This window comes from Spea bombifrons, chromosome 8, assembly GCF_027358695.1.
Source record: "Spea bombifrons isolate aSpeBom1 chromosome 8, aSpeBom1.2.pri, whole genome shotgun sequence".
In the NCBI taxonomy this organism is placed as follows: Eukaryota; Metazoa; Chordata; class Amphibia; order Anura; family Pelobatidae; genus Spea; species Spea bombifrons.
The window spans coordinates 26167477-26191850 of NC_071094.1; the positions used below are offsets into that span (position 1 = coordinate 26167477).

The 24374-nt window shown below is 39.6% G+C and overlaps 1 protein-coding gene across 1 annotated transcript in view; it reads right to left on the reverse strand.

The window, feature by feature from the left end:
• ATRX (ATRX chromatin remodeler) overlaps positions 1–24009 on the reverse strand; it is a 56121-nt gene extending 32112 nt beyond the window's left edge. Inside the window, exons 1-15 of the mRNA XM_053473439.1 lie at positions 23722–24009; positions 18323–18429; positions 17873–17925; positions 17724–17776; positions 16958–17082; positions 16640–16759; positions 16369–16478; positions 15584–15651; positions 11932–14291; positions 11222–11297; positions 5751–5890; positions 4587–4778; positions 3962–4058; positions 3770–3872; positions 1994–2182 (exon numbers count right to left, since the gene is read on the reverse strand). Of these exons, the coding sequence (XP_053329414.1) occupies positions 1994–2182; positions 3770–3872; positions 3962–4058; positions 4587–4778; positions 5751–5890; positions 11222–11297; positions 11932–14291; positions 15584–15651; positions 16369–16478; positions 16640–16759; positions 16958–17082; positions 17724–17776; positions 17873–17925; positions 18323–18429; positions 23722–23741 (3813 nt within the window). The 5' untranslated portion in view covers positions 23742–24009. The remainder of the gene's footprint in view (positions 1–1993; positions 2183–3769; positions 3873–3961; positions 4059–4586; positions 4779–5750; positions 5891–11221; positions 11298–11931; positions 14292–15583; positions 15652–16368; positions 16479–16639; positions 16760–16957; positions 17083–17723; positions 17777–17872; positions 17926–18322; positions 18430–23721) is intronic.
• Positions 24010–24374: the final 365 nt, after the last annotated feature.

Sequence of the window (24374 nt, forward strand, 5' to 3'; positions counted from 1 at the left end):
ACTCAAACTATAGTAACCATTTAGATGTTTTATTGTGTTTTCTGAAAATGTAGAAGTAGAGATCTGTAGAAACAAATTGAGGGGACTTCTAAAAGTAAGTTACTACATCAAAAGAAAAAGCAGAGCAGATTAATAAAATGCTCACAGTCCTGTTTATTACATACCGTATACAGTGTGCATATTACAGTTTTTATTTCATGAATTAGGTTGGTTAGCAGGGAAGGGAAATAAGGATGCATGGTATGCATAAAAGTGTAATGGTCCAATGAACAGGAACATTTCACAGTTACTAGTTTTTAAACTCAGTACCAGAAATATTCGATGGTGGACCAAAACCCAAATGACATGAGTGAACAGTGAAAAAGTATTTAACCCTTACAGTCCGCTATGGATGTAAACGTACAGTTGTGTGAAAAAGAAAGTACACCCTCTGTATTCTATGGTTTTCCATATCAGGACATAAGGCTCACCTGTTCCTTCGGTCTAAAAATTAGGTAAAAAGATGCTGAGATGAAAATATTACATATTGCAAAGTGTTCTGATTAATGCAACAAAAATAAAGCTAAAATGGAGAAGCCATGTATGAAAAAATACACCTCTACTGCTTCTAAAGGAATTCAGTTGCTATGTAGCAGACAGGTGCTGCTAATCACATGCCCTTGATTAATTCATCATCATCAAGTGTGGTCACCTCTATAAAAGCCAATGTTTTAGCAGTTTGCTGGTCTGGAGCATTCAGGTGTGTTTTAACACAATGTCAAGGAGGAAATACATCAGCAATGATCTTAGAGAAGCAATCTGGGAAGGGTTATAACAATTTAAAGTCCATCATTCCACAGTGAAAACGTTTTTCAAAAATATAAACACATTCAAGACAGTTGCCAATCTTCCAAGGAGTGGATGCCACAGGAAATTCACATGGACATGGCAGCCTGGTTTAGGTTTGCAAAGTTGCACATGAACAAACCACAAGACTTCTAAAACAATGGCCATTGAAGATGTTTGGACATAATGCACAGCACCACGTTTGGCGAAAACCAAACACAGCATATCAGCCCAAACACATCATAGCAACAGTCAGCACAGTGGCGGAGGGGTGGTAATTTGGGCTCATTTTGCAGCAACCGGACCTGGGAACCTTGCAGTCATTGAATTGACCATGAACTCCTTTGTATACAGAGTAGTCTAGAGTCATTCTGAGACAATCTGTCCGACAGCCAAAGCCTGGCCGAAATTGGATCACGCAACAGGACAATGACCCCAAATCTACAACAGAACGGCTGAAAAAAGGATCGAGGTGTTGCAATGGCCCAGTCAACGTCCAGAACTCCACCCGATTGAAATGCTGTGGAAGGACCTTAATATAGCTGTGCATAAACAAATGCCTGCAAACCTCAATGAACCAAAGCAACTTGTAAAGAGTGGGCCAAAAACCATTACTTCAAGTTATTGCTGCTAACGGTGATTCCACAAGCTATTAAATTTTTGTTGAAAAAAAAATCATGACACTGTGGAATATATGTTGTTCATCTGAGGTACTCTTTATAACAACTGCAGGCCTGACTTTTTTTGCAGCAGGGACATCGCTGGCTTTCTGCTGACTGATCATTTGTAATATCTCCCAGTACAGAGACTTGCTTGGTGATCAGTGCAGGGTGATCACAAGAAAAGAGTGAGAAATAAGTGGGTAACGTTTCTTACATTTAAAAAAAACCCATTTGTTCTGAAAACAAGGGGTACTTTGTTTTCACAAAGGAAAAAGGGAATCTTAATGGAATCCACATACAGTAAAAATGACAAAATAGCACTGGGACTTAAAGTACCAAAAATCCTTGGTACTGAAGGGGTTAAATCAAAAGAAATCTATTTAACGAAAATATTTAAATCAAAATTAAACACTATTTTAGTAAAACAAATCAAATGGGCGATGTATACAGTGAACAGCTACCAGGCCTGTCAGCCCATACACAATAGCAATTTGAGCTTCCTATACCTCTCTAAGCTTCAGCCGTTCCCGTTCTCTTTCTGCAATTCTTTTCCTCCTCTCTTCTTCCTCTTTCAGGGCATTCTGAGTTTCTGTCCGAAGCTTGTCATCTTTGAGAATCCTCCTGATCTTTTTCCTCCCTTTGCCCGGTGATTTGGAGTCAGAGTCGTCATCTTGGTCTCCATCTTCTGAATTACTCTTAAATGCAAAAACATCAGCCGGTCAATAATTCTATTAGAAAGGAAATTAAATTAAGTAACATTCCTCAATCCCTATTCAACTCCCTGTGGACTTACTATAATATAAAAATATATAAAATAAGGTACTGTGCACCGGAATGATGAGGCTCTGTAAAGGAAGCAATGAATTAGGAGTATTACTGTAATCACGGGATGTTGCTGAACATAAGAAATCCTTAAAACTGGCTTTTTTTTGGAAATTTAGCATCTCTTTTTTTCTCAACAGTAGCATCTGAGCCATTAATGAAAGTCTGTGGTCAATGATGACTAATAGAACAAGATAAATGTAAACTTACTAAACATTTTTGTGGATAATTTTCTATCATTCTACCTGTAAAATATTAATAGAGGGATTTACAAAAGGCTAATCAAGTGAAGCGTTTGTGAAATTTTAAAAATAATCTAAATATGTGCATTTTATGCCATTTTCACAGAAAAAAGTTAATGTGGAAATAACAGCCTGCTGGGCTCTCAATTAATGTAAATGTGCATGTGTTCCTGTAAGTTTACGCAAATGTTCAAGGTCATGCATACATTTAATTGCATGGATGTGTCATTTTATCTCCAGGCCTACAATAACTATAAATAGGAATATTTAGGACAAGCAAAGTATCCCATATTAATAAAGACTGTCATCAAGAACTTGTATCATACAGTTCTTTGCAGAAAGCAGCTTTTTTTTTCTAACGATTTTAGTTCTGTAATAAGCCTTTCATTTTTACTTGACTGACCCCCACTCTCCTCCCCTGCAGCAGTAGCAGCCACAACTCTCCTGGGATTTGAGATTTGGGATCTGTGAGGTCAGGGATGTTGGACAAGGCTTGCAATCAATGTTTCAATTCATGCCGGTGGTGTTCAATGGAGTTACGGTTGAGGCTCTGTGCAGGCCACTAAAGTTCTTCCTAGCCACGCTTGCCAAACCATGTCTTTATGGACTTTGCTTTGGGCAGAATCATGTTGGAAGAGGAACAAGGGCTTCTCCAGAGTAGTATCAAAGTTGGTAGCAAACAATTACCTAAAATGCCTGCACGCTGTAGCATTAACATTACCCTTCACTGGAAATAAAGGTCACAAATGCACATTTTAGGTAGGGTTCTCTAGGGATCTGCCAAACCCAGACTTGTACATCAGACTTCCAGGTTCAGCACTCCCTGAACACATCTCCACTGCTTTAAATCTCAGTGGCCGTGGGCTTTACACCACGCCGGCCAACACTTGGTATTGCACATTGTTTACACGCTGAGTGTGCGCGGCCTACTGCTTTGCGGCTGAGCTGCTACTCCTGGACAGCTTCATTTCACAACAGCAGCACTTACAAGAGGACTGAGGTAGAACCAGCAGACACATCATGTTATGACTCGAGGCAGAAGTGGCATCCCATGACAGGGCCATGTTTAAAGTCACTAAGCAAATGTTTTTCTATGGAGATGGCTTGCTCTTATACGCCTGTTAAACTATGGGTGAGGCTGAAAGACCTAAACTCAGTAATTAGGAGGGGTGTTTACATCCTTTTAGCCATATAGTATAGTAGAACGTGTAATGGTACCTTGCTGTCACTAGAGTCCTCCTGGACTTTAATCCGCCTTCTTTTCTTTTTCTGCTTTTGCTTGTAACTACGCTGGTTCTCTTCTGCTTCTTTCTTTGCAGCCCTTAAGATGTACAACAAACAAAAATTACGTTTTTTCATATATTTGTCAGCACAAATACCAGAGTTTGAAAGAATAAGACAAACAAATACCTTGTCCGGGGGCGCTGATCGTCAGAGTCACTGTCGCTGACTTCCTCACTAACTCCAGACTCCTTACTTCCATCAGAGTCAGAATCATTACTGCTAACTAGAAAATGGAGAAAAAGAGAAATCGATCAGTGTCTATAATCTCTCGTGCTTTGCCAACAAGCTCAGCCCAAAGAGTTGCTGGATTCTGCTGAATTTGGCTGTTCCAAAAGACTGCGGAAAAGCCTAGATCACACGCCTAGATCACACGCCTAGATCATTGCAGATGCTGTGTATCTATAGAACATGAAGTAAGCTGGAACTTAAGAAAAAATGAAAATAAAAATTAAACTTAGGACAGAAGCTATGGCCCTGCTGCAAAATCTAAAATTTCTTCCCATTCATTGGCTATTTAAGTAATTCCAATGGCTTTACAGTGCGCAGCGCCGACTGGAGGTATGTAGCTTGTGGGTAGAGAAAGGGGCAAGTATTCACTGATCACGCAGCAAGTACATTTTGTTACCTTCATTTCTGTGACTCGCATTAAAAGCCAAACCATTTGGTGCCTACCCCTATGAACCTACTACAATATTCCACTGATCTTCCATTTGAAAAGTTAAAGCAGATGAAATTATTATTAAGCACCCACCTTTCCTTCTGCTCCTGCGTTTTCCATCCTTTGAGATTTTGGATTTTTCTTTTCTCTCTCCCTTTTGCTCCCCAGAGTCTCCATCACTCAAGGTTAGCTTGTGTCTCAACAAACGGTGTCTGTATCTCGGTTTCTTGGCAGAATCAGAGTCGCTATCAGAGTCTGAGCTTCCCACATCCTCATCCTTATCTGCTGGGAAGAAGTCACAATTATGTGTTAAGCTTTATTATTAGGCTGCCACATAGGAAAAGGGCATTCAAATGTTTCAAACCTCTTAAAGTTAAATCTTTAAAAAAAATCAGATTGCAATTGAATAGAAATATTATCAACATTCTAAATACACTACAGAAGCCACAATTAACTATGGCCTTGTTTAGTACACAAGTTCTAAGAAATCCTATGACCAGGATAAATCATAAAGGCTAAAGTACACTCCAGCCCTCCTATGAAATGTAATGCATACGATGGAGGAAAGAAACGAGTTACAAACAGAAGGATCGCGGTACCTCTGCCCTCTCGTTTGCTAGAGATGGGTTTGGTCAAAGAGCCCACCTAACAACGCCAGTGCCAGCTCATACAAATCAATGGGGGCATCTAATCAACCCACTATACCAATGCATTTTTTCACTATTTTCCAATGGGGAAACAAGGTGGGCAGAAGTTGCATTTCCAGCAGGTTTTTTTTTTTTAACCAAAGTCATAAAATGCATATTAAAGCTGATCGCCCCCCTTACAAATAGGCAAATTCCGCAGTGATTAAGAATGGGTATTTTTTTGGGGGGGGGGGGGGTCGGACAGTCAACAGCAGCAGGCGTAAGGTTTTTACTAACGTGAAACATTCTAATACATTTGCAACATGACCAAGATTTCACACGACTGCTCATGCTGGAGAGCTAACATCGAGTTTAAGGAATCCAAGGCCATGTTTTCTTCTTTTAAATATTTTTATACATTAATTCAAAATCCCATTAAGCGCACTAACACGCGAGAAGCCAGTTTTAGTGGCGGTTGTGGGCAAATGCAGAACTCATTTATTTTCAAACCAGGAACTGCAGAAGCATGATTAAACCATCTTAGGAACCCATCATTTGTAGGGGAGCATTTAAAATGCGACTAGAATAACTCCTACAGCTTAACACTGACTAAGTACAAGTGAATTCTCACCCTCATCGGCAGCTTTTTCAGACCCCCTCTTTTTTGTTTTTTTGCTCGGCACCGACTCTTCTTCAGAAGTCACGTCATCATCCTCGTCATCTGAGGAAAGGTTAGCTTTGATTTCTTCCAGAAGCATTTTCTTGGCAATCCTAATGAAACACAAGAAGGTTTCTTAATTTAGTTACATTTTTTATTTAGCGATAGGCTACCTGTTATAAAGAAAGAAAACATATTAAAAGGAACCCCACCATTTTTTGGGGGTAATTTTTGTTATAGATCAGTATCAGATTTTAAAAAAGTTTACATATTTTTTTTGGTTCTCATTTTTGCATATTGTTCTCAGCTACATATCAGCTATCTGTATATGTTCTAGTTCTGTTATCTTGCCGCCTCGATAGTTCAGACTGAGAATTGGCTCAGCGTGGTGTTTGGCCGTGGAAACTCACCCGCAACACCACGTGGATGACAGTAATGGCAGCTACCGGGTGTGCGGATAAAGGGAGTTTTTATTGGCACAAAATGAGATAAAGCCAGTTTTTAATTTTTATCAATGCTTACCATTAATGTATACAGCGTTGTATATTACAATCATGGGATTTGCCCTTTAAATGTCACCCCCATCCCCCCAGCTTTGCCCAAGTTTCAAGGTTACAGATGACTGAAATGCACAATAAAAATAATACGTGCACAATTCATTTCATTCACTGTAGAGCTGCGAGTAAACACGTTGCACAAACCGCTGCTATTTTAAGAAATAGATTTTTAGATTTAAGAGATTTAAACGTCGATGGAGGCAGCCGGTAAAAATGACATCCGAGGTTGAAGGGCTGTAACCATAGAAACGGAAAAGGCTCAAGTTTTATGTAAATATTTAGCAGTAATTAAAGGGCATATATGCTCATTTACATTTGCTTAACATACTTAAGTGCAGCTAATGTATTACATGGAACACCTTTTAATGTTTAAATACAGTAAAGCATTGATTAGGAGCGCACGCCTATTTTGCTTCATGGATCAAGAATCGTTTCCACGTCATTCTGAAGTCTCACCCGGGAATCAGTCTTATCGCAAACTCTAGAAATATGTTCACGATACAGAATAGATCTCCTTTAACTCTGAAGCGTGTGGAATGAGTTGGTATTACACGTGGCTTGTTCCACGCGTGCCTGCGCTTAATGTAGGCCTGAAGGATACACTAAAGAACAGCTCTCTCAATATGTAGACTTAATATGTTTCATCCCTTGAAGGCTGCTGCTTTTCTTTACTCGCCCCCTGAAAGAGACTGCCTGAACCAACAAAACCCAAAAGAGGGACAACTCAATGGGGAGGATCAATCATTACAGAAATTACACGATTTTATTTTATGTATGCAGCTATAAAACATTATTTGGGAAATAAATACCCACTTTAAATTTCCATGTTTGGGGAATGAACTTGGGTTTTAGAGTTTCCAGGAATTCTTTTTAAAAGTCTGGATTTCTTTAAGTATTCAGCTTTCTTGTTTTAAACACACAATGTCAAGACCTCCCCACTTGAATACGGTGCCCCCCCCTTTTATTAAGAAATCACAAAAACCTTAAAAAAAACACTTCACGAGAGCATTATGGAGGGTTTACCCCATTATACCACATTGCTGGATAAGACGACATATTCCTATATAATATCAGTCAGGTCTTTTTTTTTTTTTTTTTAAGGAATCTAGTACTATAGCGACAGTCTGTCAGTAAAATGCTGGAGGCTAGGTGACCCGGCATTTGCTCAGTCCTCTATGAGAAGAATGTTTCATTATTATTAATTATTATTATTATATAGAGCCAACGCTGGATACAGTCCAGGGGGTGGGGTATGAAAGTTGTGGTATATACCAAGAATGTTTTTAATTTAACGAAAGCAATAAATGGGTATTTAAAAAATTAACCAATAACAGTTACTAAACCCAAAACCTTTTAAATGTCACCAGACTTTTCAAAATACTATGTCCGATATACAGCGGTGCATCATAGCTCATCAGCGCATGCACAGGAGAAACACAGACGCTTACAACTGGGGACATGTCTGGTTTAGTGTGATTTTCTACGATTAAAAAAAATAAATAAAAAAAATAAGAGGCTCAGAGAATTCTAAAGCACGGGGGTTTTTGTGACGGGTGACCATATAAACACTAGTTTTACCGATCTGAAAGCGACGGCCGCACCGTACACAACGGGAAACTCAATTTCAGAAAGGTTATTCGGGCCGCTAGTTAGATATTTCAGCTTATGAAGTGTTCTGTTACTTAAATATGTCAGAAATTATTCTAAAATGTTTTTTTGTTGTTTTTATGGTAAAATTTCAGATACACTGGGTGTAACTATGAAAATCAAGCAGTTTTTCCTTATTTAGTGCTCGTGTTGTATTTAAAGGGCAGTGATCACAGTATGTAGTTTTAGATCCACTACTGAAACATACTTAATACTCACGCTTGATAATTACTCAAGGTGAGTTTAAGAAAAATTCAACGAATTGACAGAAAAAAAAATGTATTTAGAACTAGTTTTTCATATTAAAATGATTTAAATCAATTCAGAAAACAAGGTTATCTTGATCATTGCGTTTTCATTTACAGCAGAATTTGTTGAAACCCCAAGGATGAATGACCTATGATGTGCTGAATATGAACTTGGCGAAAATGCAAATTAAATGCGTGGACAAGACACGTTTAAAAACATTTATTGCATTCGTTAAAGCAAAATGCATTTGTACACCATATTCCTGCCAACAAAATACTGTCATTTAAACATAACCAGTCGAAAGGCAGTAATGCAGAACGTAAAATATACGGAACAAATTGAACAAAGTACACAGCACTGGGTAATTTACCCCGCTACGTCCAAACTACAAACAGGCAGCGGATCGGAGTTAAATGCCACGTTCCGGGCACGGAAGTCTAAATATGAATAACTGTAGCTGAATGGTACGTCGGAGGGCTTTCTGAAACGGCTTATTGAGAGTTTAACTAGAGGAAATATGAAGATTTTATCTTTAAAAGCATAAGAAGCAGCAAAGTTTTGTCCAAGAACTTTGATGCCTAAAATCTAACCTAAGTTAGAAATGAAATGATCTTCACATACAGCCATGGTATAGATCACATGTAAGACTCTGCTGTACCTCACGGCGTTAAGCATTTTAATCATTTTAAATACCCCGCCAGACTAACCTTCCATGGCAGTAGACAGGGAAAAACCAACAGTGCTGTGTTTTCATAAAGAGTCATTAAAAGCAAAAGGAAAAAAACAGGGAAATGACAGAACCAGCATTTCCTTTGTGTGAGTAACGGATAAAAAAACAGGTATTACATTTGCTAACATGACAGACAAAAACCTTAGTAAGTGATAAAAAAAATATTAAATATTCATCTCTGCGTTCAGAAATAAACTTCTTTATACGTCATTTATGGAGATTTCTTCAGGAGTTAGCAGCAGACTCAGATGAAACATGATACAGGGGTGTCCAACCTGCGGCCCTTCAGCTGCTGCAGGACCACATCTCCCACAATGCTCTTTCAGCTAAGGAGCTGGCTGAGGAGTATGGGAGATGTAGTCCTGCAGCAGCTGGTGGGCCGCAGGTTGGACGCCCCTGTGCTAGAACTTTAACCCTGTGGCTGTCAGACACATAAGCAACGAATTGCTTTTAACACCCATCCGACACACACACACAGGGGTAAATGTATTCATCAAAAAGTTCACAAATCGGAATAAATATATTTTTTAATTTATAAAGATGCAAAAAAAATAAAGCAGCAAACTACGTATTTATTTTGCGTAGATGACAGAATTGACCTCAATTTCATGACTTCTCATTGTATTTATAATACAAAAAAAAAAAACTTCCATTAAAACGGAGCTAAAACCTTTTAATAGGTACTGTATAGCAACTCACAGAAAAATCAGGAATCCTAAACTTTTGGACCCTCTATTTGTTCAAAACGGACAGCATTTGCATTGAGCCTCGACTGATTCGCTTCGAACCAACTCTCAAATTAATCCAATAGACCAATAGCAATACTTGTGTGATTTTGTTTCATATTCAGTGTTCCCCAACGTAAAGCCACAAAAACTGACTTCATTGAATAGGTCAATTAACTCAAATTTTGTTGCCATGGATGGTTATAATCCCCCTACTGCCCTCAAAAAATGGAGTTGAAAGTTAAAATCCGGATCTGTCTTCACCCCGTTCCATTATCTTATTTATTAGGACAAGAAACACATGGAAGCATAGCAGTCTGACAGTATTACCTAAAAATGGGAATGGCTCGTATTGAATGATCGTGCGAAGACTGTTATTTATAAGGACTTTTGCTACAACAAAGAACAATACAGTTGCTGATGTGTATTCTTATAAGTTGCTCATGAACCATACTGTGAGATGTATTTCAGTATCCAAAATTGAAATACCTACTCGCCACTCCCAAAGCAGCCTCACAGCAGTTTTAGTATATTGACATACGTGTTTTTAATCTCAAAAACCATTAAACCGCTGCTGTGTTCTGTATATAATGCTTTATCCATTTAAATACAAGATGTCCAGAGAAATCAAGTGTTGAAATCAGACATCACGACCGCTTTGGCATTCTGAAAATTGTAATGCTCCTACGTAGAGAATCATCAAATGTGTTTGTACTTTATTTATACAAGGGTCTTCTCACTTTTAGATAATACGGCCTTTTAAAAAAATATATATATGTTTTAACCACCTGAGCTGGAAAAGTCTCACTTAATGGAAGTCTTTACTTTAAGGAAGGGGGTATTCATGTCCAATGAGAAAATGTTGCAACAAACTGCAGACGCTTAAAAAATATTTACGTCATTAAAGTACTTCTTGGCAAGATAAAGTAGTTTATCAGACAGGGTAAAGCCAAGTCAAAACGGGGGACATCAGAGCGCAACAGCGTGTGCTCAACACGGCCGAAGCATCAAACAGCTGCAAACACAGCAGACAATTCTGTCCAGTGTAGACCAAAAGAAATGATATATTCAGAGCTTAGAATCATAAAAAGCCTGCTATGCTCCATGTGAATCTTTCATGGAATTAAAGAGTTGCCATTAAGATGTTTAGAGGCAAAAAAAAAAGATAATGGAAATCAAAAGTGAAGAGACCCCACACCACAAGGTGTTTAAACATGACATTTAATTCTTTAAAATCAACAATGGTTCAGGCTTCCTGAACAGAACACGAAGGAACAGACTTATAACGCTGTGTATTTATAACACACCCTATGCAAGGTGTGTAAACACTTTATATAGTTTTATTTCATTGGTTTTCTGTTTTTTGGCCTCAGATTGGCAGCCACTCGTTCAAACTTGCGAGCAGCCTGGAATCGAGTCTTTACAAGGCAGGAAGTCCGGGTTTGTACAACCTGCTTGCTCTTCCGTTGCTTGGCTTTGGGCCCACGCTTAGGGTGTGTTATAATCTTTTTTAAGTCCGTATGGTTGGAATCATACCTATTCTCGGGATCGTCGTCATCATCCTCCTCCTCCTCATCCTCCGCCACACCAGCTTTTGTATCTGCTTCATCGCCTGCGATTTGAAAGAAAGATGGTTACAAAGCATGTTGACCTTTTATTACCTTCGACTACTAGCAGAAGTGTAAATATAAAGTATGTAACTCCCAAAAAGAGGTACTTCAATAGAGACCAATCATAGCTGTGCTATATTTTATCCATACGCCATTACACCAACACTAAATTTGTTATGTATTTCAGGTTTCACATTTTTCGTTATACGGCTTTAGTCTTTGCTTTAATTCCCACTTATTTTATCTAACAAGGCTCTCATTTTCTGTTGCATTCAATGAATTAATGATGCTTTCGCATAACGTCATATACAGTTAGCTTAACAATGTTTATATTAAAGTTCCAGCACAACATTATGGAAAGCAATAAGCCTTTTCGGTCTCGTACTAAACGGCTAAATGAATTCAGACATTGATGTAGAAAGCGATTCTGGTGCAGTAAATCCAAGTTCATTCCAAATATACCGTTCGATTTCACCAGAATCCTTTTCCACAAACAACCCTGAAAACACCACGACCTGCACAACATTTGAAAGGGAATGCTGTGCGAACCATTTGAGGCCAAACAATTTGGTGAAAGTTACCTGCAATACATCCCTTATGTAAACATATTCCACCGACGTGCAAAAATAAACATACCCGAGGACTGACAAAATCCAGCTGTAGATAATATTTCATTTTCCACCAGGGGTACAATCTTTTGCTCATCAGCGCTACCATCTTCTGAAATTTGACTTGGGTTATCCTGGTCGTCTTCAGATAAATCAGACGAGGAAGAGACTGTTTTCTTCTTTGAAGATTCACCTTTTTCACGAGTGGATCTCCTGACCTTTGGAGACTTTTTACTGTTCTTGTCTTCGGAGGACTCTGCGCTCTCTTCTCCCTTCTTAGTTTTCTTGCTTATCCCTTTTTTGGCCGAAGAGATTTTACTTAGGCTTTTTATTTCCTTTTCCAGCTCCGAGTCATAGTTTGAGGAGTCAGAATGATTCCCACGTAATTTTTTTGTTGCCGCCGTTGAATTTCTAGTGGTCTTTTTTCTTGTGTCAGAACCAGAACTTGAGCTCTTCCTTTTCCTTTTCCCAGAATTCTCCAGGGACTCTTCCTTAGGTTCGGCTTTATTACAAACCTTTTCCTCGTTACCGCTTTCAGGTTCAGAAGAGCTATTACTCATCAAAGCCGCCTTTTTGAGGACCTCTGGCATTTCGTCAGAATCGGAGGCACTTTTTACTTCAAGTTTTGCAGTTTGTTTGGTTCCAGAACTTTTTGATTTGGGACCGTCATCTGAAGAGCTACCTTTTCCTTTATACTTCTGCTTACGCTTTGACGGTTTTTCTTTGTCTGTGTCATTGCTCTCCTCTTCTGTATTAGACGCAATACGATTTTCATCAGCAGGGCGTCTCCTAGGTGTTGTTTTAACACGAGGAGAGCGTCGGAGTTTGGAATCTTCTGGCTCGCTATGAGAAGAGTGCTCATCACCTTCCTTACAAGAAACATTGCCATGGTTGTCATTTTCAGAATCACTTCCCTTCTTTGAAGATTTCTTTGAGTTACTACCATCTGCCCTCGAAGGGGAACTGGAGAGCGAGACTGGTGTTAGCTTCACAACCAATTCCTTCTTGACCGACATCTTTGTTTCTTTACCACCCTTCCTGCTTTTTGGTATTACTGGCCCAATACCAGTTTCAGAATCTTTTAAAATATTTTGTGATTCCAATGCAGAATCCAAACTATCAAAAATATCTTCTGGGACTGCAGAAGGGACCGACACAATGTCAAGGTCAAGAGCTTCAGGGGCATTGGGTTGAAATTTATCAGAAGCCTTAGACTTTTTCTGAGGCGTACGTGACTTAGATTTAACACCCTGGCTCCCACCCCTGGAATTTTCTTTAGTCTCTTTCTCTGATTCAGGACTAGAGGACCCTACATTTTTAACTTTATCCATCTTGTCAGTCTTGCTTCCATTTGTGCTTTCCTTTGGCTTTGAGCTGACAGTTTGTTTCTCTGTCTTTTTCTGTGATTTAGATTTTTTATTTTCAAAGTCACTTCCGCCATCCGCATCTCTGTCTACACGTTGAGTCTCGCTTTCTTCTCCGTCATCTCTGTGCTCATTCTCTGCTTGCGTATCGGCTTCTTCCGATTCCATACTAATATCCAATTCCTCTTTTGTTTCATCGTTGTCCACACATTGAATTCCATCCATAGGCACAGTCTGCTCTCCATTCTGTTCCAGACTTTCTTCTGCGCTGTTAGCCAATTCTGTGCCACCATTCTCCTCAAATTCTCTGTGATCTATACTTTTGCCTTTTTCACGTGAAGTGGGTGACAGTTTGTTTTCTTTATGTTTTTCGTCACTTAATATTCTCTCTTTTGGTTGCTTATTCTCATTGGTACTGCATTTGCTTTTCTTTGAGTCTTGCTCAGTGACTAAATGAATCTCCTCAGCCAAAGTTTCCTCCAAAGCTAAATGAGCCTTCTTCAGGTCACTCAAAACAGACTTGAATGCTTTCAGCTGTCTTAACTTGACTTTCCTGCTAATGTCAGAATTTTCAACGTCCTGCTTCAAAAAATTTACAAAGCTTGCATTCAGGTTTGTGGTTGTCTCAATTAGCTTTTTCGCTTTTTTCAGCATCTCTTTTGGCACCTTCAGCGCTTTGTAAGAATAGGTTACAGCCCCGGAAAATGCAGTGAGCACCTTTTTGTCCCGTCCGTTGCAGCTTGAGTTTCGTTTGTCTGAATCAGTCTGATTGCTTTTGTCGGGATCCACTTTCATTTTCTTCTTATGTTGCTGTAACAATTGCTCTAGGTTTTCAAACACACTGTTGCATGCCGTAACCAAATCCAGTAAAGGTTCTGATTGACAAATGTAACACTCCCACTTGCTGTTCTCATCCATTATATTAGATAGTTCCTTTCTCCCAAGATTGCGAAGAATGCATTTCTTGCAGAAAGCATTGTGGCAGTAGTCGCAGCAAATCAAGTTTCCACCTTCAGCACACCATCTGGATAAACAAGAGGAAAAAAAAAATACATTAACACAAGATTAATTAGAGAGCTATAATACCACCCCCATAAACAACCAATCTGATCACAACTAAAAATATCAACAGACAGGCATTTTTATGCAGACATGATATAAAAACTGTGGCAAGAAAATGTGAACACTTTGGAGTTACCAATATTATATATATATATAATAAATGTATCTTAAAATATGATATGATCTTATAATAATGAACAGTCTGCTTTAAATAATTATATTGTTCTAATCCATATTGAATACATCATTCAAACATTCAGTGTGGGTTGGAAAAAGTATGTGAGCCTCTAGGCTAATGACTTCACCAAAAACTATCTGGAGTCAGGAGTTACCAAACTTGGACCTCAATCAATGAAACAGGATTGGAGGTGTGAGGAGCTGAAGTATGGTTGAGGGAGCATCGTGATTTAGAGCTGCTTACATCATTGAGGGGACAATGAATCCGGGTTTATCAAGGATAGTACAGGATAATGTCAGGATGGATGTCTGCCGGCTGAAGCTCAGTAGAAGAAGTGTAATGCAGAAGGAAAAATGACCCTAAACATCAAAGTAAATCTACTAGAGAATGGCTTCAAAAAGAAAATCCTCCTTTTTGGAGTGTCCCAGTCAGATCCCTGATGTTAACCCATTAGAAGTGCTGAGGAATTACCTCGAGAGGCATCCGCACCAAACATCCTAGGAATACAGCTGAGCTTAAAGAACTGTAGTGGGAAAATGTTTCTTTAAATTTCTTAAAACTAAGAGCATAATTGCAGTAAACCTTTAAAGTATATAGGAAATACTGTTTTTAAGCTTCCACCCTCCCCCATACAATATGCTGGTGCATACATATTCCATAAAATATTGGTCGGATCCAACCGAAGATGGTCCCCACTCTTGGTTTAACCCGTTATGAAATCCAAGGGTTCTTACTTTTTCCCCACCAGCACTGTGAATGTTTATTGAGTATATTTAATAAAGACATGAACAGTTATCAATGTGTTTTATTAGCTTAAGCACATTGTGTTTGTCTATACATGTGATCTACATCAGATCACGTATATTTTACACAGGCCTGACAAACGCTCACATTAAAGTAGGATGTCATTTTTCTTACATCTATACCACTGAAAGAATGTATCTTAACTACTTGTGCATGTTTTCAGTCTCTTGATTATCAAGTTTGTTGGTGACAGGGAAATAAATGCATTCTCATCATTATTTGTCGGTTACAACACAGTCTATCACACGGCCTAAATGCTGATAAGCACTCACCTGCACTGTTCATCCATCCCATCAGCATCCTTGTTAATGTCATCACTCATATAATATTTATAGCAAGTCTGCAGGGAAAGCAAAACAGTCATTAAATTGGGTTTAAATAAAGTCTTAATTGGGGTTTTCATGAATCGGTGGAGAAAATGTTTCCTTTAGTGGTCCATCACATCCTACTAAACTGGCAGATAACTGGTCTCCCCAACAGATCTATTAATACTATGGGACTGTGTTATGTTGGCAGAGCCTACGTAGGCCATTTCCACCCCGCGCCGCACACCCTTAAAAGGTGGAGTGCCAGGATATCATACCACGGTGCTCAGCTGTAAGGAGGCGGCGCGGAGGGGGCAGTTGGTGGTGGCTCTGAAGGTAAATACCCCACTGGTGGATATTCAGAAAGCATTTGCAAGATCTTCTCATCAGTCTTCACTCGGATGAAGACTTCTCCTAAAGGTAAATATCTTTTCCCTCCAGAAATTATAGAATAGATTTTGAAGTATCATGCGCTTTTCATTAGTGCGGCTGCATGGGACTGTATACTGTCCGTTTATCGTACACAAGCCTCGGTCTAGCATCAGAACGCAAAGAGTTTTAAAACTGTAGGATATTCTCATCTATAACCAATTCTGTGTTAGAGGAAACTAAGAGCACAGCTCTCATAAGTCAAAGGCTTGCAGACTTGCCCAAGCAAAGCTCATGCAGAGATGACACCGCTGCAAAACACACTCATTAGTATACTTATGGCGGATTAACGGCAGTATTTGTATATATATTTTGTATCGTACCTTACAAATGAGTACTTTCAGGGCAGGATGTCTATAAATGGAATCCTTCTGGAAATGATTTACTTGTTGCCCACACGCTGTGCAGCTGACTATCCCATGCAGTCCTTCCTCTAGAAAAACAGAACACCACATGCCGTTAACTCAACACATCATTTAAAAGGGTAATCAGATTCCCAACTTCTCCCAGACCCCGCAATACTATGCCTTTAAGTGTCAAAAATAAATTGTAAATATTGCTGTTAAAAAGGCAACGCTTTTACATTAGATTTACCTGTACGTTTCTTAGGTATGGCTACATCTGATTTAACTTTAGTTCTGTTGCGAAATTCTGGTCCTTTGAAGTCATCTTTATCTTCATTCAGAACAGGCTCTGGTTGTACCACCACAGTACCTAGTCAAGAAAATCACACTCTAATCTGCGGTGTTTCCCAGGTAAGATATTTTTACCCCCCTCAAATATTGGATCACATTAAGAATAAACGAGCACCAAAATCCTGCATAATGGCTACCAAAGGTGAATACAATACATATCCAAAACTATAAATCAGTGGGTGAAAAACATATGGACAGAAAATAAACTGAGAATTACCTATGGGCAAACTTTCCATATCAACCTCATGGTCTGAATTCTTTGTGGGCGTTTCTACACGTGGAATCTCTTCTGGTACCTGCTCTTCATCCGATTCTACATATTTTGTCACAAAGATGGGTTTTCTGTTGGGGAAAGGCATACATAAAAGTCAATATTACTTTTTACATCGAGAGCCCAAAAACTAATGCAGTTTTACCTAGTGCGTGGGTGATAACGTACTTAGAACGACACATACAAGCAAAGTCACTCTGCTTTGAAGCTTACAGTGTAAAAGGTGACAGCAGGCTTTTGTATCAAAAAGGTCTAAATCAATAATTTCAAGGCTCAGCATAACCAATTTTTCAATCACACCAATAGGGGGAAAGAAAAAGTCTAAAGAATGGCATAGCTGCACCAAACTAAGAATAATTGTTAGTAAAATATTGCCACTTAACCTTTGTCAGGCTAGTGTCACTAGAATGTATTCATCAGCAATGCTACCAAGTAACAATCCCATCACAAGATTTAGGGATTTGACAATTCTTTTGGGGAGAAGCCTCTCTGGAATTGTGCGTGCACATCGGTGTAGCAGCAGATGACATTAAAAAATATCAGGTTACTTTTTAGTACACTTAAAACACAAAATAAAGGAAATTGGATTAAAAACAGAGGACACTGGAATGAAATATGTAACACTATGTACAGCAAGCACAGGTACACTTTCATGTACACAATTTATTAACAGCCACCCTTGGGCTGATTTTTTTTTTTTTTATTGATTTACCTTTTGGAGCGGGATGATCCCAAGGACTTGGACTTTTCAAAAGAACTACTCCCCTGTGGGAAGAAAGTGAAAAGATTACTTTTAAAAGGATCGTCAATAAGAGAATACTGTATATTAAAAGTTAAATATGTTTAAATGCAAAACAGTACCTCTTCCATGTTGGTCTCTGATGGATGCAGTCTATGTGCAGAATTTGATTTAGCTGTAATACAGACATCACCGTAGTAAGATCTCAATGGAACAGATAAAGGAAGCAAGATCATGCATAGCAAGATTCAACATTATCATTGTGTTCTTATATGTACACACGAATCAATGCCATTGTCCACATCTGCAAATTTCTATTGATGCAGACGCTGTGGTATAAAGGGAGACTGTCAAGGATAAAATGACACTCAGCAGGAACATGAGTGCCCTCAAAATTGTATTTTTAATAAATACAGCCCATTGTGCTTCTAGTTCTGCTAGTACATTTGTCAATTTGTGTTTCACATACAAACACTTGAAAAAATATGCCCAACTTAGGAGATCTTAAGGAGAAAGGCTGATTTATCCTATAGCACAAACGGCTGAACTTCGGATGCTTGTGTTAAGCCTACCTCCACTTTTGCTCACAGTCTGTCTTGTAGGGGAAGTTGTGTCCTCTTCTGAGGAGTGAGCCAGAAACTCATGGAGTTTTTGTACCAAAGTATTTAACTTGCTTTCACTATAAAGAAAAAACATGTATTACTAAAACAAAATACAAATTATATTAACAAATATATTACTAAAAAAAGAATTTGATGGCGCATAAGAACCATTGGCACGTCTAGTCTGCCTATTTTTCCTGATTAAGCACTGAAACCCCAACCAGCATTTGGTCCTTTCCAATAGTCAGGATAGCTTAACGTCTCGCGCATGTTTGAAATCTGTCACTGTATTACCGTACCATGTACCATACTCTGTAATGAAAGAATGTCCTTACATTACAGCTGAGCCTCTAGTTTCAGACCGGCCATTGGTACCAACATTTTTCCTTTCAAACAAGCTTGTCTCCTGTACATCGATAAATTCCTTTAACCCCTTAAGGACAATGGGCGGTCCCTAAACCCATTGAAAAAGCATTTTGAGCCCGTACATGTACGGGCTTTGTCATTAAGGGGTTAATAATATAAATTTTATTACAAACCCTCTCTTTTTTCCTTCCAAGCTATAGATATTGAGATCCCTTAGTCTTTCCTGCAAACCATTCAGCATTTCCGTAGCCCTCCTCTGAACAGTCTCAAAAATATCAATATACTTCTGGAGACCGGGCGATCCAGGACTGCACGCAATACTGTAGGCGAGGTCCGACCAGAGATGTAAGCGTGGCAGAGCCACCTTCCTCTACCTGCTACCAATACCTCTAGCTATATAAAAATAAATTGCTTGAGAGTCTCGTTTAGGTTAAAATACAAAGCAGTCCCACTGATTGAGCTCCTTGGTATGCAATATAGCCAAAATAATTACAGGACTCGCCAAACCTGGGGTACTTTGACTAAGCAGCAGGCTGAGCAATATATGGCGTTTAGTGTGAAGGAATCCACAATACTTATGCCTTAGATAGAGGTTTTTGAATGGTATTCATAGGGTGTGCACAGAAGTCTTCCTTTGTTTTGTTTAAAATATTTCCTTGACATAAAAAAAAAAAACAATGGAAATTGTACATTAGGCCCCCAAAATATTTAGATTTTTCCATGCCAGCTCATCTCAAATATTGACTATTTTAGTATGTCATTTCACGTTATTTACCAGAACACTTCAACATAAAATATATTAACTACGTTTCATACAAACCCAACTTAAGCCCTTGCTGCCAATGTCAAGATGTGCTATACAAGATTAACGTTTACCAAAATGTGTTGCTAGGTTCCGTACCAAGAGATTCTGAGCAATGCTATGCTTCCAGCTTTGTGAAAACAGTTTGGGGAAAGACCCTTTGCTATTCCAGCATGACTGCCCCAGCGCACAAAGCAAGCTCCATAGAGACACGTCTGGGTGAGTTTGGGGTGAAAGAACGTGACCAGCTGCACAAAGCCCTGACCTCAACCCCATCGAACACCTTTGGGATGAACTGGAACAGAGTTTTCGATGTTCTCATCCAACATCAGTGCCTGACCTCACTACTGGATGAATGGGTGAAAACTCTCACAGAAACACTCCAAAATCTCATGGAAAGCCGTCTCAGAAGAGGGGAATTGTAAATCTATGTGTTTAGAATGTAATGTCATCAAAGTCCCTGTTGGTGTAATGGTCAGGTGTCCCAAAACTTTTGCCCATATAATGTATATATTAGCCCATGGACAAAGTAGATATACATTTTCACACAATCTAAACAAACTTCACTTTTAGAGTAAACACGGGAATATTGTTGACACCAATGGTCTCTAAGGATGTTAGTGTTTATAAAGATACATATATATTCATCTTTGACTGCCACAGACGCTACCTGTGGCATACCAGAGATTCTGGGACCAGGTCCATTTCTATGATATGAAAACAGCGCCGCTAAATTAAATGTCATTAAGCGCATTGTTAGAAGTAAAAAATAAAAAATGTAGTGAAATAATTGAACAATTTTATGCAATGCTGAAATGATAGCACATAGCTTGACAAAACGCAAGCGCCAGGTCACCATGGTAACAAGAACTCACTTCTTGGCAAGTAGAGTTTGGCCTTGGATCCCCCAGCTCCGGCACGGCTGCCGCCCCCCACCCCTGGGTCTGATCCGGCGCTCAGACGCAAGCAAAGTGAGGAATGTGAGAGAGGAGCTGACAGCGGCCAACAAAGCTAGAAGTGTAAATGTTACTGCGCGTTAGTGAATATGCATACGTAGGCATCTTACTGTGGGTATGAATAGGTAAATGAGCATTGGTGTAAATATGTTAATATGCGTGTTAAACAGTATCGTTGGGGGAGGGGCGCTTGGCTCCTAAATTTTTTTGGCTAGCTCCTAAATCCTAACCAAATTTGTCAACCCCCGCATTGAGGACAATTTTACCTTCACATACTTTTAATCTGCAACCAAGTCAACCAGATATTTTAAACACGTCTCCTATAACAATCATTCTCACTCAGGATTGTATCCATTAAGATCTGTTCATGCCACTGGCGTTAAAAAAAGAGGGGGGCGATTAGAGAATTTCTCACAGAAGCCCCCACTACAGCACAGAGGGGCTGGCATTATTTTCATGATTAGCAACAGTAATGCCAAAGATTTTGTTCCAGACAATATTGAGGCTTTAAATCAAAATTCCATAGTTGTCAGTTCCCTGTTACAATGTTTTTTCCCCCCATCTCTCCTCTTTGTGACAATTTTCACACGTCCCACATCTGACAATCTAGTAAGCGATGCCCAGCAACATGCGAGGAGCAGCAATATAATCCAGGCTTTCTAAAAACCTCTCCGACCAAGTAACCAGAATGAAGTTTTTCTTAAGTATCTCATGTTTATCGGGCAGCCTCAACAGAAGTTAAGTGACACACAAGCATACACACTATATAAATCTAGCGAAGGTGTATTAATACCGGTGCTTCCTTGATAAGCAAACCAGTTTGCAAAATCTAACTCACTGTCCTAAGAATTGTACTTATACCCGTCTATGGAAATACACGTTGCTAGAGACACAGAGAGGTCTATTCACTAAAGGAAGAGTTCTGTTACAACACCCCAGGGTGGGAGAGTTTGTATGGGAGTTCTGGTTCCAACTCCCTGAGTTCACTTTATGTAATGATGGTCCAAGCCAGTGAGCTTCTGCTGCAGAAAAGCTTGTCTGGTCCTATGTAAAGTATATAAAAACTATATAAAATCAGTAAGATTTGTCAAATATCAAATTATGCATCATACAGAGCCAGTTCAGCCATTCGGGCCTGAGAAACCTAGGAGCGAGGGCACTTTATAATGTAAATTAAAGTCAAGAAGCTGAAACAACCCTCCCTTTTAGTGAATAAATACTAAACACAGCAACTGCCAGGGAGGATTTTTTCCTTTCAACCCAATGGTGAGGCAGGCAGGTACACATTACAAATACTACATTTATTCAATAACATGAGTTAACTGGGGTTGGGAATTTAATGCAAGTACTTCACTATGAAGGGCACCACAACGTATAACCCAACGGGTACGGTAACGAACTTCAATGACTGAAACTATGCATTAGAGAAGGACAGAGTCCTATTTGCAAAAGAAGCCTACTCTGGTTGCCCCCTCTTCATGCATAGTGACGCAAAGACCCAGCAAGGTCTCATTTTAATTATATCTGCCAAGGGTTCTCTTATCTATATAGCGCCAACAACTTATGCAGCACTTCTTACAATACATATTTTAAAGGGATACAGCAAGACTAGAACTGACAGACTAAGACAAACCGATACATTAGGTGCAGAGGCTTGGCTCGCAATCTCACCATCTTGAAGGAATGGGATGAGCGCAAACATAAGGCAGAGAGAAAGGTGAGAGGTAGTGTGGGGTTGTTTCAGTGACAGGGAAGTTCTAGCAGCTTCTTCTCTGAAGAAGTGGGTTTTGAGAAGTTTCTTGAACGTTTGGAGGGAGGGTGAAAGATGAAGGCTCGGTGGAAGTAGGTTCCAGAGATATGGGGCAGCACAAGTTAGATCTTATAGACGGGAAAAGGAAGAGGTGATAAGTGAGGAGCAGAGCCTTAGCCCATTAGAAGAACGTAAGGATCGATTAGGGAGTGTTTGTTTATGAGGGCAGAAATGTACGGAGGAGCAGCGTTACGGAGGAGCAGCGTTACGGAGGAGCAGCGTTACGGAGGAGCAGCGTTACATGTTAGCACAAGGATTTTTAAATGTAATTCTTAACGTGATAAAAATAGGGAAGCAGAAGAGGAGCGAGCGGCGTGCAAGGAAGATAAGCCTAGCAGCAGCATTTATGACAGACTGCTGAGGAGAATTGATACTCCAGAAGAGCGTTGCAGTAGTCAAGACGGGAAATAAGGGAATGAACCAGAGTTGTTGTGGATTCTTGGGTGAGGAATGGGCGGATGCAAGAGATTATTATTATTATTATTATTTTTAACAGAATAAAGACAGACAAGACCAATTAAGATTGCTTGTCCAGAAAACACTATAACACTCCATAACCAAAAGAAAAGATCTGCTGCATGCCAAATTTATTAGCGGAGAAAAAAAAAAAAAAGGTGTTCCAACGAGAGTATTTTACAATTTTGATTCATTTTCATGTATACCGAGAACTATAGCAAGACATCAATGAACAACGCAAAACCCTAAGTGGCAGATCCGTATATATTTTAGGCTGTAACCGGCAGCATCATGATGATGATGTTGTACAGGTTTCTGCAAGTTACAATTCTTTTCGACTTTATTGTAATTCAAACGATTTACCAAAGCAGCAGCAACGATTTTATACATCATCTTGCGTTAGTAGATTATTTCATCCAGCAACAACCCGGATACTAAAAATGCTGCTTTACTAATACCCAATAAGCATTTCTTTTTTAAAGTCAGTGACATAATACTGTGGATGAACCTCATCACTGGGAAAGGGAGCAGAAAGGACAACAAACCAAAGTTGTGAACATGTGTTTAGGTATGTGAGCACTGGTCACCCATATTACATCATGCTGTTTCTTGCACCCCATTATATATATACACACATGTACATATATTTATATATATATATATATATATACACACACATATATATATATAGCAACGATTACATCACTACATATTTATTAAGCCCAACTGATTTCTATAAGATACCACAAAAAAGGGAAAATCGTGCAGCAGACACATACACTAATCATGAAGTGTCTGTGATAGCACTGTGCCTGAATGTAGTCAACCGAAAACACTAGCAGACGTATTAACGGTGCTTTACACCCCATGGTATTTTTCCTATAGAAATAATAAACGACAGTTTTGATCTAAACATAATAATTGTATCCGTCACCGTGAATTCTCCCGCCTGAAGCAGATACAAAGCTCTGCGGCCTACCTCATGGGCTCCGCTGTCATCTCTCAACCAGGTCCCAACCCGCCGACAGGCCTTCCTCACCGGCGCCCGGCCATTTCCCGAGAGCCTTTAGGAAGGAGGAGGGTCAGGATCGGCAAAGAAAAGAGGAGAGACGTGAGAATCACTACAGGCGGTAAAAAGGCCTCTACCCCGGTGATATGCTAATTCGAGACAGCAAACGTGAGATAATTCACTGTTCGCTATCCGGTAGCCTCCTTCAGCTCTCGGGGTTCTGTCCCTTCCCGGCCTGTCCTCTCCTCCCTCCGCCTCCTCGGATCACAGATCCATTACACAGCGGACAACCAGAAACAAAGCAGCAGCCGCCATCTTGTCAAGGGAGGGAGGGGAGAGGTGAGACGCATTGAATTGGCGCTTCCTCCCCCTTCAGCCGCTACTAGGCTCTCATTGGCTAGTCACTGACCTGTGGAAAATTTTGGATTGGGTATCGCTGCGAAGGTGGGGGTACTGCTGCAACCCTTGACGTCACTAAGCAACGCAGGAGCAATTGGGCGAATGAGGCCACATCTGCTTTTGTTATGTGCATTGCATATGCATAGGACTTTTATGAGGGTTTTGTGGAGGCATCCCAGCCAATTCTTCTGTATACGTTTTGTAATATCAAACTGTTGCTAGTG